Source organism: Marmota monax, unplaced genomic scaffold (genome assembly GCF_021218885.2).
Source record: "Marmota monax isolate L192 unplaced genomic scaffold, Marmota_monax_Labrador192_F-V1.1 WCK01_AAM20220418_F8-fsc00227, whole genome shotgun sequence".
Lineage (NCBI taxonomy): Eukaryota > Metazoa > Chordata > Mammalia > Rodentia > Sciuridae > Marmota > Marmota monax.
Genome location: NW_026695208.1, coordinates 859,009 through 878,790, shown reverse-complemented (window position 1 = coordinate 878,790; position 19,782 = coordinate 859,009). Strand labels below are relative to the sequence as shown.

At 33.5% G+C, this 19,782-nt stretch overlaps 1 protein-coding gene across 7 annotated transcripts in view; it reads right to left on the bottom strand.

The window, feature by feature from the left end:
* Myo6 (myosin VI) overlaps window positions 1-19,782 on the bottom strand; it is a 155,883-nt gene that overhangs the window by 44,676 nt on the left and 91,425 nt on the right. For all 7 annotated transcript variants that reach the window (XM_046430436.2, XM_046430438.2, XM_046430437.2 and 4 more), the window contains 7 exons: window positions 15,921-16,065; window positions 13,369-13,526; window positions 11,793-11,884; window positions 9,777-9,849; window positions 3,661-3,788; window positions 2,139-2,234; window positions 1,711-1,884 (listed from right to left, as the gene is read on the bottom strand). In XM_046430436.2, coding sequence (XP_046286392.1) covers window positions 1,711-1,884; window positions 2,139-2,234; window positions 3,661-3,788; window positions 9,777-9,849; window positions 11,793-11,884; window positions 13,369-13,526; window positions 15,921-16,065 — 866 coding nt within the window. The remainder of the gene's footprint in view (window positions 1-1,710; window positions 1,885-2,138; window positions 2,235-3,660; window positions 3,789-9,776; window positions 9,850-11,792; window positions 11,885-13,368; window positions 13,527-15,920; window positions 16,066-19,782) is intronic.

Here is a 19,782-nt window from a genome sequence, read left to right as displayed (position 1 = left end):
ACTGAGCCACATCCCCACCCCCTTTTTATTTTATTTTGAGACAGGGTCTCACTAAGTTGCTGAGGTTGGCTTTGAACTTGATCCTCGTGCCTCAGCCTCCCTAGTCACTGGGATTACAGGCATGCATCATCATACCTGGCTTATATAAACAATTTTAAGTCACTTCAAAGGCTCAACATAAAAGATTATTTAAAGCAAAGAAGAATTTTAAGAATGTTTTTGGTTATAATTATGTTATCTAAAATTTCAAGTATGTTCTTATCAGCAAAACTACTACAGTACCACAGTAGGAAAAAACTTAATGAATGTTATCCACTTTATAGCAGCAAATGTCCTCTTTTTAAAAAATTTTTTTGAGTTGGGGGTTGCTATGTTGTCCAGTCTGACCCTTGAACTTCTGGGCTCAAGCAATACTCTGGCCTTAGCCTTCTGACTAGCTACAACTATGAGTACATTCCACTAACAAACTATTTTTAAACCAATCTGTTGTCAAATGTCCAATCAGGAATAAAAGAATATTCAAATTAGAGAAAACATATTGCCTACTGAGTAAAACATAAACTTATAATTAATGAATATAACATAACAAAATTCAAATATTTTTATTTGGCTATCTAAAAACATATTATTAATTTTTCCTATATTTATGTGTAAGCTATTTTTTTTAAACCTAGGTTTTACACATATGATTTTCTCAAATCATTATTTAGAGCCCATCTCAATCCAAAAAGGATTCAAGGTTTTACTAAAGTTAGTACCATGATACTAATTACATCATATTAGTATTTAAAGTACATATTTCAAAAGGCAAATACGTAATTTATTTCAAATATAATAACTTTACTGTGTGGAGATGTATAAAACAGAAATTAATTCTATTTCTTTGTTCTACACATGATAGTTTCTTGATCTTTAAACTTATATTATAAACATTTTTAAATTATTTTTATACTACTAATTTTATAACTAATTAGTAGTATTCCATTTCTAAGACAAACCTTGTGACAATTCCTTGTCAGATTTCAAAGAATAAATGTGACTCAAAATTAACAAATGAAATATTCTTTAATATTAAATAAGCAACTTAAAGAGTTTGCCACACCTGAGCAATTATCTTTTGCAGAAGTTATCAAAAGCTTTAATTAAATTTTAGTACAAGATGCATGCCCACAATGCCACTGTGAGAGAAAACATGTTGAAATGAATTATAAACTGCATCATTAACTTGAGACCGGCTCTTTTTAACATGGCAGCCACTCTATAAATAGGAGTCCATGAAGGCGATCATTTACCTGAAGCCCCTGGCTGTGCCTGCTTTTCCTCTCTCAACTCAACTAGTCCTCTCTAGCCATCCCGAGCTGAACTACTCCAGCTAAACAAAACTGCTGAATGAGGAAGGAAACAGAAAACACAAGGGAAAGAGAAGGATTGAAGGTCAACTAGACAGTATGCAGAAGCAAGAACATTAGGAGCAGCAATCAGATATGTTATGCACCAAGAAAGAACACATTTAGAAAATCTTAAGCATTTCTGTATATTTAATGACTAGGGGCTATGTTTTGATATTTTGCATATAAGTATCAACAAAGCAGGGTGTTCTCTTAAAACTCACTTGTGGGATTTATGACAGTGATCTAAATTATCCACTTTAGAATATAAAATAATATATTTTAAATACAGCAGAAACTTTCAAGTATTTAACACAAATACCTTAAATTTGTTTCCCACACTGATGAAGCTAAGTTTTCCTGCTTTTTGTTTTGTATCTTTGTTGTTATTTGTGGATGATTCAAATAATTCCCGTATAAACTTATCCCTGGATTCACATATTAAAGATTCAAGAGACATATGCAAAGCATCATTATTTTTCTCCACAAACTGGGTCTGAAAAACAAATCAATTAGAACGTTTTAGTTCATCTTATGATAAATGTCCCTTAATTCATCACTATTAATAGAACCCTCTCTTTGATAAAAGAAATGTTCTATATCTGTACTGTCCAAAACAGTCACTAGTCAATATGGATATTTAGCACCTGAAGTGTGACTAATGTACTAAGGAACCGAATTTTTAATTTTATTTAAACTTAAATAGCCAACTAGAAGCTATCGTATTGTACACTATAGTGTTATACTCACTGTCTCATAGCACACTGCCCCTGCAAAGTGCCTGATAATGAAGCCTTCGTCATCTCTCAGATTCCTATGTACTGCCAGCTTAGACTTCCTAGGGATCTGAAAAACATATATAAGTTATTAAATTATGAAAAATACATTACTTAGGTGTCCTTTACACAATGTTTGAGGTATAAAATACTTAAAATTATAAAGAGAATTTTCACAATTATAGTGCTTTGTAAGCATCTGGATATACCTTAGAGTATTAGTGAATTCTAGCAAATTTTTGGTGATAATCTCTAGGGGAAAAAAACAGGTGTAAAACAAAACTACAAACAAACGAAAAACAAACACAGACAAAACAAAATCCCATCATTAGAAGTACATGCAAGACATAGTTGGCATTTTATAAAGTTAACTGCCTATTTATATATTTCAAAAGCAGCGGTTTTTGACTTTGGTACTTGTTAGAATCACCCAGAGATCTTTTAAAATCCACCAAAGCCCATAGCATTTAATCAGATGATTTCCAGATACAGCCAGGTAATAAATACCTGAGATCAGTACAGGGACTCTCCCACCGTACATCCTAACATATTTACATAAAAAGCACAAACATTTCCAAAAAATTAAATCATTTTAAGATTGTACCATCTGAATATGGTATCTCATATTTGAATCATTTCAAGTTTCCAAAACACCTTCACACACACAATCACATCTGACCCATAAAATAACCTAAAGTAAAGGGAAAAAATCTCATTTAAAAATAAAAATAAGGGCTGGGGTTGTGGCTCAGCAGTAGAGCGCTCACCTAGCATGTGTGGGGCCATGGGTTCAATCCTCAGCACCACATTAAAAAATTAAAAAAGGCATTGTGTCCAACTACAACAAAAAAATAAGTATTAAATAAATAAATAAGAATAAGAATAAGAGTGGGAACTTTATAGGCTTAATCAAGGTCTGAGAGCTCACAGAACACAGGCTTTTCTCCATACAAAGCAACAGACCAGAACAAGTCAGGGAGAAGGCTCTGTAGCCAACTGCCTCATCTGCCTCTCAAACTTACCACTTCCTCATATGTATGCGAGAGTATTACTTAACTTCTCCCTGCTTGTCTGCTTGTCTGTAGCACAAATAGACTAATAGGACAAAGTGAGATAATTCAAGCAAAAACACTCAAAGAGGGCACAGTGATGCCACTCTTGTAATCCCAGCAACTCAGGAGGCTGAGGCAGGAGGATCACAAGTTCGAGGTATATACTTTCTAGCCAGAAGAGAGATCCTTGATCCATATAAAGCAATATCATCAAGAAATATATATATAAATTAAATGTCCTTCTATAAAACATGGTATATATGAGAGAGTTACTTCAAACCTTACATAATTTGGTTTGAATCTAGCTGATGCTAGATATGAGAGAATTACTTCAAACCTTACATAATTTATGATTCTAATGATCTATTAATATCTGCTATCTGGTGCACCTTTTCAAAGACTTCTTTTCCCACCAGTGTCTCAACTTAAGAATGGCAAACTCACAGTGAGTCGGAAATGGTCCTTGTGCTTCTGGTGAACTGCAGATGTAAAGTGCTGGTCACTTGGCTGGGGAAGGCGGTTCTCTTCATCTAAAATATCCAGTATTCCAACTAATTTTGCTTCAATTAAATCTATTTCAAAAAATGAAAACACTCAGGGTAGAAACAACACTTTAAAGATAACATGAAAAATTTCAAATTTCAAGGACTGATTGGAAACAATGAAACAGATGATTCTGAAAGTATTCTATCAAAGACTATTGAGAACAGATGCATTTTTATTTCAACCTGGCCATTTGTTAGAAGGTCACATCATACTTTTAATATAGATTTTAGAAAATAACTCAATAAAGAAAATGAAAAATGTAATAACCATTCCACTGTAAACAAGGATAAGAGGGAAAGAAACCAGAAATTATCCCTTTTCCAGATGACATCTACATTCAAAATTAAGTAAAACTACAGAAGCTTTTGCATGCAGAGCTTTCAATACTAGTTTTAGAAACTGATTTTAATGCTTTCAAGCAAAACTTTTCAGGAACAGCACATTTTTATGCTCCTTTCCTTCACGCTGTTTGAATTTTCTGTCTGTCCAAAATAACTATAAAATGTAATCTGCTTGAGTAGAGTATATAAAAACTGTTGAATGGGACAGAGCTCCAAGACACAGGAAGAGAATTTAAGATTCTAACTGCCTTGATCAGAACATAATGCTTCTTGGGTAATTAACAGTTGTAAAGGAGGGACATGTTATAATGAGGGTATTCTGATAGATGTAGAAGGAGGCAGAGGTGGGCTGAAAGATTCAGAAAAGGATGAATTCCAGGCAGATAGCAAACCACCCAGTCAAAGGCACAGAGATGAGAGAAAAGAGAGAGGTATTCTGAGTAGATGAGGGAGCATGTGCAACTTCTTAATATATATGACTATTTAATATAATTTAATATAAATATAAAAAGTATCATCATCATTATTATTCTATGTTGTCCAAGCCTAGACATGAGTTATTGACCAGATTGTCAAAAGACCCCTTGCAAACAGCTGATTTTAGAGATGGGGTAGAAAAAAAGGAGAACTGAAAGCTAGCTGGGGGATTAGAGGGGAAGGTTTCTTTATTGCTAAAAAAGAAAAAACGCAAGGAAAACAGAGACCCTTCTGCTACACAGTATTCTGTGGATGTGACACATGGAATTTCTAAAGCCAACTTGCAACCTCTGAGAGGGTGCACAGAAGAGAAGAGAACTAAGGGAATCTCTGACAATCTTCACCTGGAGCCTAGCCTAATTATGGAGTTTGTCATGAGAGACAATAAATCCCTTTGCTGCCTGAGCAACTGAGTCTCCTCCAAACTGGTTCACACTTTTAGGATTTTTAAGTAAATACACAATAAATAGAAGAGCTTTTAGAAAAAGTTTCAACAAAGCTGAATCTGATGTCTTGATAGGAAAAATAAATTGCAAGCAGTATTAAGAAAGTAAACTTCCAGGATAGGGTTCTAATTCAGTGGTAGATCACTTGCCTAGCATGTGTGAGTCACTAGGTCCAATTCTCAGCACCTCAAATAAATAAATAAAATAAAGGTCCATCAAGAGGCTGGGGCTAAAAGTTAATCAAAAGAGATAAAGAGGGACACTACATACTGCTTAAGGGAACCATACACCAACAAGACATAACAATCATAAATATTTATGCCCCAAACAATGATGCAGCTATGTTCGTCAAACAAACTCTTCTCAAGTTCAAGAGTCTAATAGACCACCATACCATAATCATGGGAGACTTCAACACACCTCTCTCGCCACTGGACAGATCTTCCAAACAAAAGTTGAATAAGGAAACTATAGAACTCAATAACACTATTAATAACCTAGACCTAATTGACATATATAGAGTATACCACCCAACATCAAGCAGTTACACTTTTTTCTCAGCAGCACATGGATCCTTCTCAAAAATAGATCATATATTATGTCACAGGGCAACTCTTAGACAATATAAAGGAGTAGAGACAATACCATGCATCTTATCTGATCATAATGGAATGAAACTGAAAATCAACGATAAAAGAAGGAAGGAAAAAGCATACATCACTTGGAGAATGAACAATAGGTTACTGAATGATCAATGGGTTATAGAAGACATCAAGAAGGAAATTAAAAAATTCTTATAGATAAATGAAAACACAGACACAACATATCGGAATCTATGGGACACATTGAAAGCAGTTCTAAGAGGAAAATTCATTGCTTGGAGTTCATTCCTTAAAAAAAGAAAAAACCAACAAATAAATGATCTCATACTTCATCTCAAAATCCTTGAAAAAGAAGAGCAAAACAACAGCAAAAGAAGTAGAAGGCAAGAAATAATTAAAATCAGAGCTGAAATTAATGAAATCGAAACAAAAGAAACAATTGAAAAAATTGACAAAACTAAAAGTTGGTTCTTTGAAAAAATAAACAAAATCGACAGACCCTTAGCGATGCTAGCGAAGAGAAGAAGAGAGAGAACTCAAATTACTAGCATACGGGATGAAAAAGGCAATATCACAACAGACACTTCAGAAATACAGAAGATAATCAAAAATTATTTTGAATCCTTATACTCCAATAAATTAGAAGATAGTGAAGGCATAGATAAATTTCTTATGATTTCATATGATCTGCCCAGATTGAGTCAGGAGGATATAGAAAACCTAAACAGACCAATATCAATTGAGGAAATAGAAGAAACCATAAAAAGACTACCAACTAAGAAAAGCCCAGGTCCGGATGGGTATACAGCAGAATTTTACAAAACCTTTAAAGAAGAACTAATACCAATACTTTTCAAGCTACTTCAGGAAATAGAAAAAGAGGGAGAACTTCCAAATTCATTCTACGAGGTCAACATCACCCTGATACCTAAACCAGACAAAGACACTTCAAAGAAAGAAAACTACAGACCAATATCTCTAATGAACCTAGATGCAAAAATCCTCAATAAAATTCTGGCGAATCGGATACAAAAACATATCAAAAAAATTGTACACCATGATCAAGTAGGATTCATCCCTGGGATGCAAGGCTGGTTCAATATACGGAAATCAATAAATGTTATTCACCACATCAATAGACTTAAAAATAAGAACCATATGATCATCTCGATAGATGCAGAAAAAGCATTCGACAAAGTACAGCATCCCTTTATGTTCAAAACTCTAGAAAAACTAGGGATAACAGGAACATACCTCAATATTGTAAAAGCAATCTATGCTAAGCCTCAGGCTAGCATCATTCTGAATGGAGAAAAACTGAAGGCATTCCCTCTAAAATCTGGAACAAGACAGGGATGCCCTTTCTCTCCACTTCTCTTCAACATAGTTCTCGAAACACTGGCCAGAGCAATTAGACAGACGAAAGAAATTAAAGGCATAAAAATAGGAAAAGAAGAACTTAAATTATCACTATTTGCAGATGATATGATTCTATACCTAGCAGACCCAAAAGGCTCTACAAAGAAACTATTAGAGCTAATAAATGAATTCAGCAAAGTGGCAGGATATAAAATCAACACGCATAAATCAAAGGCATTCCTGTATATCAGCGACAAAGCCTCTGAAATGGAAATGAGGACAACCACTCCATTCAAAATATCTTCAAAAAAAATAAAATACTTGGGAATCAACCTAACAAAAGAGGTGAAAGACTTATACAATGAAAACTACAGAACCCTAAAGAGAGAAATAGAAGAAGATCTTAGAAGATGGAAAAATATACTCTGTTCATGGATAGGCAGAACTAACATCATCAAAATGGCGATATTACCAAAAGTTCTCTATAGGTTTAATGCAATGCCAATCAAAATCCCAACGGCATTTCTTGTAGAAATAGAGAAAGCAATCATGAAATTCATATGGAAAAATAAAAGACCCAGAATAGCAAAAACAATGCTAAGCAAGAAGTGTGAATCAGGCGGTATAGCGATACCAGACTTCAAACTATACTACAGAGCAATAGTAACAAAAACAGCATGGCACTGGTACCAAAACAGGCGGGTGGACCAATGGTACAGAATAGAGGACACAGAAACCAATCCACAAAACTACAACTATCTTATATTTGATAAAGGGGCTAAAAGCATGCAATGGAGGAAGGATAGCATCTTCAACAAATGGTGCTGGGAAAACTGGAAATCCATATGCAACAAAATGAAACTGAATCCCTTTCTCTCACCATGCACAAAAGTTAATTCAAAATGGATCAAGGAGCTTGATATCAAATCAGAGACGCGCCGTCTGATAGAAGAAAAAGTTGGCTACGATCTACATACTGTGGGGTCGGGCTCCAAATTCCTCAATAGGACACCCATAGCACAAAAGTTAATAACTAGAATCAACAAATGGGACTTACTCAAACTAAAAAGTTTTTTCTCAGCAAAAGAAACAATAAGAGAGGTAAATAGAGAGCCTACATCCTGGGAACAAATCTTTACTCCTCACACTTCAGATAGAGCCCTAATATACAGAGTATACAAAGAACTCAAAAAATTAGACAATAAGAGAACAAACAACCCAATCAACAAATGGGCCAAGGACCTGAACAGACACTTCTCAGAGGAGGACATACAGTCAATCAACAAGTACATGAAAAAATGCTCAACATCTCTAGCTGTCAGAGAAATGCAAATCAAAACCACCCTAAGATACCATCTCACTCCAGTTAGATTGGCAGCCATTAGGTAGTCAAACAACAACAAGTGCTGGCGAGGATGTGGGGAAAAGGGTACACTTGTACATTGCTGGTGGGACTGCAGATTGGTGCAGCCAATTTGGAAAGCAGTATGGAGATTTCTTGGAAAGCTGGGAATGGAGCCACCATTTGACCCAGCTATTCCCCTTCTTGGTCTATTCCCTAAAGACCTAAAAAGAGCATGCTACAGGGACACTGCTACATCGATGTTCATAGCAGCACAGTTCACAATAGCAAGACTGTGGAACCAACCTAGATGCCCTTCAATAGACGAATGGATAAAAAAAATGTGGCATTTATACACAATGGAGTATTACTCTGCATTAAAAAATGACAAAATCATAGAATTTACAGGGAAATGGATGGCATTAGAGCAGATTATGCTAAGTGAAGCTAGCCAATCCCTAAAAAACAAATGCCAAATTTCTTCTTTGATATAAGGAGAGTAACTAAGAACAGAGTAGGGACGAAGAGCAGGAGAAGAAGATTAACATTTAACAGGGATGAGAGGTGGGAGGGAAAGGGAGAGAGAAGGGAAATTGCATGGTAATGGAAGGAGACCCTCAGGGTTATACAGTGGAGGAGGTAGAGAGAGAGGAGGGGAGGGGAGGGGAGAGGTGGGGAGGGGGGAGGGGGGAGGATGGGAAAGGCAGCGGAGCACAACAGACACTAGTATGGCAATTTGTAAATCAATGGATGTGTAACTGATGTGATTCTGCAATCTGTGTATGGGGTGAAGGTGGGAGTTCATAACCCACTTGAATCAAAGTGTGGAATATGATATGTCAAGAAATTTGTAATGTTTTGAACAACCCACAATAAAAAATTAAAAAAAAAAAAAAAAAAAAAACAAAGTCACATAAAGAAATAAAGACTGCAGTAAAGGTAAAAAAAAGAGGCTGGGGCTATAGTTCGGTGGTAGAGCACTTGCCTAGTATATATGAGGTGCTAGGTTTGATCCTTAATACCACATAAAAATAAAGAAATAAAATAAAGGCACGCTATCCATCTACAATTACAAAAAAATAAATAAAATTTTGAAAAGGTCCACTGACAAGTAAATATATATATATATATATATATATATTTTTTTTTTTTTTTTTTTTTAAAGTAAACATGCCTGGGGCTGGGGTTTGCGGCTCAGTGGTAGAGTGCTCGCCTCGCACATGTGAGACTCTGGGTTCGATCCCCAGCACCACATAAAAATAAATAAATAAAGATATTGTGCCCATGTATAACTAAAAAATTTTTTTAAAAAAAGATAAACATCCCTCAGATACTAGTTTCAAGTCCCATGGCTACTAATGTAAGTCACAGAACACAGAAAAGTGACTAGCAAATGCACTTGCTATACTGTCACACATTTCCCAAAAATAGAATAAAAAATACATACCTATACAGTCCTGATTATCCACATAATGTACTTCATTAACACCTAAACCTTCTTTTTGATAGAGTTCTTGCTCCTAGAAATGAAATAATCATAAATACATAAACAAAGTGCAATATGAAATGTAGTTAATTTCTGTGTCATTTCGAATCATAACATTTACTAATTAAAATGCAAAAGTTTAAACCAACTATTATAACCTTAAATGGTTTTCCAAAGATAGAAAATTTTCTGGCAGGGAGGGATGTACTCTACTACTGAGATACATTCCAAACCCTTTTAATTTATTTTGAGACAGGGTCTCACTAAGCTGGAGAGGCTGGCTTTGAACTTGTGATTCTCCTGCCCCAGTCTCCTGAGCAACTGTGATCTTAGGCATGCATCATAACACCCAGCTAAGACAAAATAAATTTTAAATATTTGCAGACAGACATTAAAGGTAATAATAATTAACTGAAAATGAATTATAAGTACCTATACAGGAATATTATACAAGGTAGAAAAGAAACAAAATTTGGAAGAATAATGTACAAATAAAAAATTGAATTCCTAGATATAAATTTAGTAACTTTTTGAAAAGAAAATTTAAAGGATTTTATTAGATGGGTATGCTACTCAATAAGTTTAAGTTTGTATGTTCTAACATTTTCTCATCAATTTAAATATTTCCATTCATGAGTTATACTAGAAATGCTTTCTGACATTCTGGAGGGCACTCTTTACTTGAACCCAATCTGAATTTGAAATTCACATTTATATTTAGAGGATTATTATAAAAGTAAATATAAATCAAGACAGTGTCTCCTCTTTATAGAGTTCCTATTTCTAGATAAAGATTCTTGCTGGGTGGTGTGGAAAGAAGGACTAGTGTATATTAAATGAGAGTCATGCACATAAAATTTCACATGGTATTGGAAAAACTAATTTAGTTGGGTAAAACGTTTTCAGAACTATCTTACCTGTTTCATCTGTCTGTTTATGATCAAAATTGGTTTAACTACAACATATAAGTAACCCATACAAAAGCTGGAATGTGTGGAATGAAATCCCACAGAGACAAAAACACAATAAAATTGTGGGAAAAGACAGATGGGATAGGAATAGGAAATAAAATTCTGCACACTTCAGCCCAAATACAGTAGAGGACGGAACTCAGAAAATATAAGTGTTAATATAAAGAAACTAAAGGTTTGTGGGCCAGCAGCCAGGAAAGGAGGCAGAAGTTACAAACATGCTCTGGGAATTGGTTTCTTCATCTGTAAAATAAAGAACTGGACTAGATGACCTATCAGTGCCTTTATCTTTTTTCAGAAAAACATATCTCTAATAGTACAAAGGAAGGAATGTCAAGGGTTTTGGTAAAAAATATTATAGAATTCAGATTTAAAGGAAAAAATAATGAACCTAATCACAACTCAACTATTCCAAAGCTACTTTTATTTTTACTGCACACTAAAGAATTATAAAGAAACTCCCTAGCTATGTGTGGTATGCCCACAGTTATTTACTATAAGCAATGGCAAGAAGTTCCTTACTGGACCAGAGATTGTGGCCAACCAAAGGCAGGCTATTCACAGCCAACTGGCAGTCCACAAATTAACATGGCAAGAAAAGTATTGTCCAGAGGCAAATGGATATATGGTATCTACTGATCCGGTACCTTTGCCACTCCCTACAGAGTGGGCAATAGAGTAACCCAAAGCTTGGGAAAAAGGGCAAGAAAGGCCATGTTCAGAGATGAGAGAAGAAGGTTGTACAGCAGTGAAAGAATTAAAGACAATCATAATCAGAAAAGAGAAGGGAAAAAAAAGGAAAACAAAACAAGCAGAACTTCTGAGGAAGTACCAATTCATTTTTTACCAGTCCCTAAACTTTGGCTGAACCATAACATCTGCTGGGCTTCCCTGATTCCTGGACCACCCTTTCATTATACTCCAGCAATTGGGGAACTATAGCATGTCTCTCTTCCTTGAAATTTAAAATAGCTTAATTTGGATTTTAAATTGTAAAAATGATTACCTCCTTCAGAATCCTTTCATTAAAAAATTGTTGAAGTTTTTCATTACAATAGTTGATGCAAAATTGTTCAAAACTGTTATGTTCAAAGTACTCTGAAAATTAAGAGCCAGCACAAAGAATCATCATCAATTCAACTTCATATAAATTTATCCCATAAAATAAAACATTATTGTATCAACAAATCAATTTAAAATTGGGCTTTAAAAATATATTCAATTGTTTTATACTCCCCAAGTCTTCTTATTTTAAGACAAATTATATTAGACACTATAATTGAGAAATAAAAATACCTTTCTCTAATTGGACAAAAAACTGTTTGGCAGGTGAAATAAATTATATAGTATAATAACAAAATGTAAGCCATTTGTAACATAATTTTTAAAGCATGAGTATTTAAGCAATTCAAAGCCCAAAATGACATAAAAAATTTATCTATAAAATTACAGTTATCAAAAATACCATAAATACTGATTCACTTCTGAAATTATATTACATAATATCTAAGATCTACAGGGTTCTAAAATTTTATGAATCTCTGTATGTGTGTATTATGCTAAAACTGATATAGACTAGTATACAAACAAATGTATAAAGATTGTGAAATCTTAAGAAGTCAGTGATGGGGGGTTATCTATCTTTGAACAAAAGGTAGTATTTCATTATAAATTTTAAAATACCTATTACATCACATAAAAACAAAAGCAAAACTCTGAGCCTCTCAAAATGTAAATACTTATCTTCTGTTGGCAAAGGCAAACAAATCACAAAGAGAAACATACCAATCCCGCAAACCAGAAGAAACACCTGATATCAATAAAGCCCAGTACAAAACCCATCAGATTTACTTCAAGATTTTAATAACATAGTCATTCAGAACACAGCAGTGTTCAGACTGTATTCAGTAACCCATTTAATTTCTGGTTGAACCATTCCACAGTGATTCACAATAATTTGTTATCTTATTCATTTGATGGAAAATGAACTAGAAATAGTTATTTGTTGACAATTAACACTAGCAATGAATTCTTACAATTATGAGGTTAACCTATATATCTTAGGTGAACGTTTACCCAGCTCTACATGTTCAACCATGGTTTTAGTGACTTTATTATCTATATTAGTCATATTATCTGAATTTGTAGCACTGATTTTCACCTTTATTTCAGATGTATTCATTTAAGCAGAGACATTTAAACTATATATATTTTGTTTTCAGTTGTAGTTGAATACAATACCTTTATTTTATTTATTTATTTTTATGTGGTGCTGAAGATTGAACCCAGCGCCTCACATATGCTAGGCGAGCGCTCTACTGCTGAGCCACAACCCCAGCCCCTAAACTATGGGTTTTAATCAACATGTTTTAATTTTGTCCTTAAGACTTAAAGAATCTTTCCCTTTTTTAAAAACTATCAACTTTCTACAAATCATATTATAAAATGCAAGTTTGAACGTACAATTGAAAACATATCAAATAAAAGGTATTAAGGAGATAAAGGCTTTTTAAAATATATATATTCTTATATGTGCAAAGAAATATCAAACAAAAATAAACTCACAAAAGAATTATACTTACCAAAACCAGCAATATCTAGAACTCCAATAAAATAGGATGAAGTTTCAAAAGGAAAACACTGATTAACTCTGTTTACCACATGATCAAAAAGATGGCTATAGACAGTCTTTGCCAGGGCATCACGAGCATTGTTTGCTTGCTCCACTTTCAAGGGGACCCTGCAAAAAAAGACTATATCAATGAAAATTCCTTATGGGAACATAGTGTGAAAAAATACCAAATACCCAAAGTTAAATGTACCTGAACATATTCACTGTGAAGAACAAACAGTTACCAAGGGTCATATATGAATAGGCACAGATAAACAGGGCTACAGAGAGAGCTGTAAAAAAAGAACTAAAGGAACCATCTAAAATTAGATTTAAAAATCTCCTACTGATTAAAAAAAAACTTCAGGCTTGAAAAATCATTTTAACTTTAATTTACATTTCACTTTACATGATGAGTAGGTAAAAATTACTCAGAGGAATAATCTTCCTTTTGACTTTCTTAAATGTGAAAGAAACTGTTTAATTCAGAATAACTTTGAAGTCTGGTAATTTATTTACCTTGTTCAAGAAAAATATTTAGTTACTCCTTAAAATTTGAACTGTCCAACTCTACCATATTAGTAACTACATATGATACAACAGTATTAGATGTTGCACATACAGATACATGACCTATGTTCTTAAGAAATTACATTTTGATGAAGAGAGAGTGGCATAAAGGAGAATTTCCTAACACCACACTAAATGCTATCATAATGATAAGCATGTGTCACTATGAGAGTACAAAAAAGAAAAAAAAAGATAAAATTTCGAAGTTACTTTAAAAATCATTTGAATAAACCTGATATTTGAATTCCCTCTAAATAGTGTTTTTTTATACTTAACATTCCTGCAAGAGTCCCATTCTCCCCACCCCAACATGCACACAGTGATAGTGCTAGGTACTAAAACTAGGGTCTCACAAATGTTAGGCAAGTAGGCAAGTACTCTACCACTGAACTACATCCCCATCCTATTTTATTTTGAGACTATGTCAGGCAAAACTGCCAAGTCTGCCCTCAAACTTGAAATCCTCCTACCTCAGCTTCCTGAATAGCTAGGATTACAGGTACATGTCACCAAGCCCAACTTTTTCTGAAATAAGTCACTTGAGTTCACTGTCTGTCATGGGACATTTCTTGAACTGATGTTTATGTGAATACCCTATAGAGAAAACATGTAAAAGAACTGCTTTGGAACAAAGTGGAAATGGGGAAACAAAGGAAGCAGTACCTTAAAACCACTCAATCCATGACCTTTATGGGTTTTCCCTTGGAATTTGGTTTCTTCTCTAAAGAACCAAGAAATTGGGGCTGGGGTTGTAGCTCAGTGGTAGAGAACTTGCCTAGCATGTGTGAGGCAATGGGTTCAATCCTCAGTACCACATAAAAAAATAAATTTAAAAAATAAAGGTATTATGTCCATCTACAACTAAAATAAATTTTTAAAAAACAAGAAATTAAGGAACTTTAGGACAATGCTGTACAAATTTCTTACAGAGCTTTTCTTTGTAGTACAAATAATTTAGAATTAGTTTAGCAAAAAAAAAAAAAAAAAAAAAAAAGATAAGCCTAAGCATATCTTGCTTCTATTTCCAAACATGTAAGAGGTAGTAAATTTTTAAGCAGATAAAATACCTTTTTGTATGTTCTTTTAGTCACATAGAGTAACACATGCCTGTAGTCCCTACTACTTAGGAGTTCGTATAGTAACACACAATGCTAAGCCCAAATATAAATATTATTGCATAGATTAAAATCAAAATGTATAAAGTATAGGCTATTGAGCCAAACTATACACATATCTAGGCACAATCTACAAGTTCTTGATTACTGATTTGAAAAATCTTGGCTAGGCCCTTGTTACCTTGTAATTTCCTCTAAATGAAGACTCCTCAGTAAGGAGAGGTTGCACTTGCTGCATATTTTGCTAAAGTAAGTTCAACTTAGTGGAAGTTTTAGTATACAATATTTGCACGGGCAATCACTTGTTAAGTAAAATGATCTGTTACCCCAAACAGTCAGATATTGATTTAAATAATCAATTCACATTTTTGTAGTTGTTTGCAAGTAAATCCCTCTCTTACCTTATGAATTTCAAATATGTGCCATGCAGAATATCTAAAAGGAACAATTTTTAAGAGTTATGCAAATCCCCATTTATTTATATGATGGATTACTGCAGTAAGATGCACAGATTTTTGATCTACCAAGTATATCTTTTTTTTTAATTTTTATTGTTGGTTGTTCAAAACATTACATAGTTCCTGACATATCATATTTCACACTTTGATTCAAGTGGGTTATGAACTCCCATTTTTACCCCGTATACAGATTGCAGAATCACATCGGTTACACATCCACTGATTTACATATTGCCATACTAGTGTCTGTTTGAGAATATTAAAATGAAAAGAATGAATGATACATAAAGATCAATCTTAAATCTTTGTTTTCAAAACGTATATACATCTCCTTGAGAAAATGCAAAACAGGAATTTTGCAGCGCAATTAAGGGACTTACTTTATAACTGTTCCTTTGGTGCCCCCTGCTGTCGTTAACATAACTCTTGTGGTTAAACTTACACGAAGATCATCTTGGTCCAAACCCAGTAGTTCAGCACAATATTCCAATGACTGAGTAGATTTATTCTTCAGATTACAACCACCTAATGAAATTTAAAATTAATAAACATTATCTAATCCAAATTTTCAAAACCCATTTCTCAGAATTACACTTTACTATGTTCTCTCTCATATGAGGACGCTAACACAATGGAGGGTGAGATAGAAGTTCACTGGATTAGACAAAGTGGAATGAAGGGAAAGGAGGGGCAACTGGAATAGGAAAGACAGTAGAATGAATTCAACATAACTTTCCTTTGGTCATATATGAATACACCACAATGAAACTCCACATCATGTTCAACCATAAAAATGGGATCCTTGAGCTCCATGCTTGGAAATTGTGTAAAATAACTAAAAAGTTCCTTATTTATGTTTATTTGGTTGCATTTTAAAAATGCACTTTGCCCTGGAATTATGATGTTGCATAGGTCTGTGTTTTTACCTTCATGATAACACAGTGGTTCTATGAAGATAAATAATTGTATTTATACCTATGAAGTATTATGATAGTTGAATAAAAAAATAAAAATTGTCTTTCCTTGAAAAAAAATGGGATCCTAATTAGAATGTTATACTCCATGTATGTATGTCAAAATATACTCTGTTGTCATATATATCTAAAAATAATAAAACACAAAACAAAAAAGTCAAAATACAAAAAAAAGAATTACACTTCACTAATAAAAACTATAGAATACACAAGGCTTATTTGTAACTCGTTTTTCACATCTTTGTCAGATATTCCAAGACGAACAAGAGATCCTAAGTCAGGAAAAGCCTATGGTATAACAGATCCCCTTATCTGTAGTTTTGATTTCCATAGTTTGTTACCTGCCATAAACCACAATCCAAACATATTAAATGGAAAATTCCAGAAGTAAATAATTCATAAGTTTTAAATTGTGCACCATTTGGAACAGCATAATAGAACTGTGTGTCATCTTGCCAGGGATGTGAATTACCCCTTCGTCCAGTACATCTACACTAAAATGACATAATTCTCAAAAAAGTAACCAATAATTCATTTAAATATTTCTTTTCTTTTATTATATTGATAAATTTTTATATATACCTATATGAATTATGTAAGGTTAAGAAAACAACTTTTTAAAAAATCTTAAAAATGCAAAAGACTTTTTAAAAAAGGAAAAGACTATAAAATAAAGTAAGGTTTTCATGTCACTCCCTTTCCAAAATAGTTCTTCAAACATTTTTAAGTTTATTATTATAATAAAATACTTTTTTGTTATATGGAATCTAAAAAACATAGGCAGTCCCAGAAGGCATTTTAAGTATTTCCATCATGCAAAAACCATATTTATGACAGTTAAGAGTCCTACAAGTACTGGGAAATCATATTAGCCAAATTTTATTGCTATATCACTTGCATGTATAAATATGTAACAATGAATCTCACCATTATGTGTAATTATAATGCACCAACAAAAATACAGAAAAAATTCCTTACACGTTTACTGGAAAATAAATTTTCCAATAAAATAATTTCAAAATATTTTTTTTCACCAAGTTTCTAGGACATGCCAAAAATGAGCTATCAAGCGGGGAAAACCCCACTTCTACTTAGAAATCATTTGGATCACAGATTTAATGGAGAGTCATAGGAAAGATGAAGATAAATGTAATAAAATCTTAGCTATTAATATTATATTAGTCTAGTTTTATCTCTTGAGCCTTTGCCTTATTACCATCTGTACTATATCCTGCTTATTTCTGCTGCAACTGAAGGAACTTTAAGAAAAAAATAAAGTGATAATGCAAAAATGTACTTAATCCCTTCTGACTAATTAGTGCTCTTCAACTAACTGGATCATGCAACATCCATGATACTCCATATACATCTACAAGTTCTACCACAGGACAATAATTAGAGGTATGAAAATACAACCTATTACTTATAATAACATTTCCAAAGTGTATGCTAATTATCCTAACACTTAAAATCTTTCTTTGTTACTTAGAATCTCCCATATGTTCCTTTAACATTGCTAAAAAGCAAATGAAACATGACAACATTCATTATATTTTCACAATAAATTTTCCAATTCCTCTAAAATACTGATAAGAAATTAAATGTACCCTAAAAAATATCTATATTGCTACAATTTCATTTTAAGTGGACAGCAATCTGTATTTTTATTTTACGTATTCACTAACGGTGATTACTATGTACCAACCACAAATACTCAAATCATTTTATAAATATTTAACTTATTTATTCCTCTTCACAACATGAAGACCATTATTACCCTTAACAGTGAAGAAACTGAGTTATGGAAAGGTTAAGTTCCTCTCCCAAGGTCATGCACAGCAGATAGTACAAGATAAAGCTGTCTGATTCAAGAGCATGTGAGCTTATCTATGCTATGTTGAATCTCACATTATTGATTTCACAGCATCACAGGACATTAAATCTGAAAGTCATTGTCTATTTTCGTATACTCATTCACAGATCATAAGGTTTAGTAGCCTGGAGGCAATGAAGGACAATTATTACAGGCTTCTGAGCTAGTCAGACATGGATAGAACAGGTTCTCCCAGCTAAAACTTATTAATAACCATGTGTATTATCTCACTTTTGCGCAGGCTCCTCATCTATAAAATGGAGATAATATCTCTTACCTCGTTATTTTTTGATGTTTTAACTATGATTATGATAAAATATAAGATGTGAAAAAAAGTATCTTGCATAGGGTACTTTTTTTTTTTTTTTTTTGTGGTACTGGAGACCGAACCTAGGACCTTGAAAATGCTAGACAAGCACCCTACCACTGAGGTACACCCCAGCTCTGATACTTTTTATTTTTTCCTTCCTCTTGTGCCCCCTTTCCTTGTTGCATACAGATACTGTACTTTAAAAGAACTTATGGATTATTTCATTTTGTAAATGAAGAAACCAAGGTTCACAGAACCCCAGGGATCTGACACAAAAGCCCATGTTATTAACTGCTATATTAAATAGCGCTTTCAGTTCTTCTTAACTAATTTCTGTATAAGATTCTAAAACAATGTATTAATGCAAAGGTCAACAATCTTTTGCTCTAATCTTTTTTCCTAAGCCAGATAGTAAATATTTTAGGTTTTCCAGGACATCAGTCTGAACTATTCAGCTCTGCTACTGCAAATGAAAACTGGCATAGACAATACACAGATGCATGGGTGTGATTATGTTCCAATAATGTTTTGTTTATAAAAATAGGTGGTGAGCCAGATTTGGCCCATAGGTAACAGTTTGCCAATCCTATATTCAGGGATCACATTTAGAACTAAGTAAAGTTTCACTATTTATGCTATATACAGACTGCAACACTAGAGTTAAATGTTACTTTTTTTTTTTTCCAAACTGGGATCCCCAACCCTTTTTTGTATTTTCTTTAGAGACAGGGTCTCGCTGACTTGCTTAGGGCCTTGCTAAATTGCTGATTCTGGCTTTGAACTTGCAGTCCTCCTTCATCAGCTTCCAAAAGCTCTGGGATTACAGGTGTGCACCACCAAGCCCAGCTGAATGTTAACTATTTACATATACTTCAATTTTCTTTTTTTTTATTATTAGTTGTTCAAAACATTACAAAGCCCTTGACATATCATATTTCATACATTTGATTCAAGCAAATTATGAACTCCCATTTTTACCCCGTATACACATTGCAGATTCACATCGGTTCCACATCCACTTTTTTACATACTGCCATACTAGTGTCTGTTGTATTCTGCTGCCCTTCCTATCCTCTACTATCCCC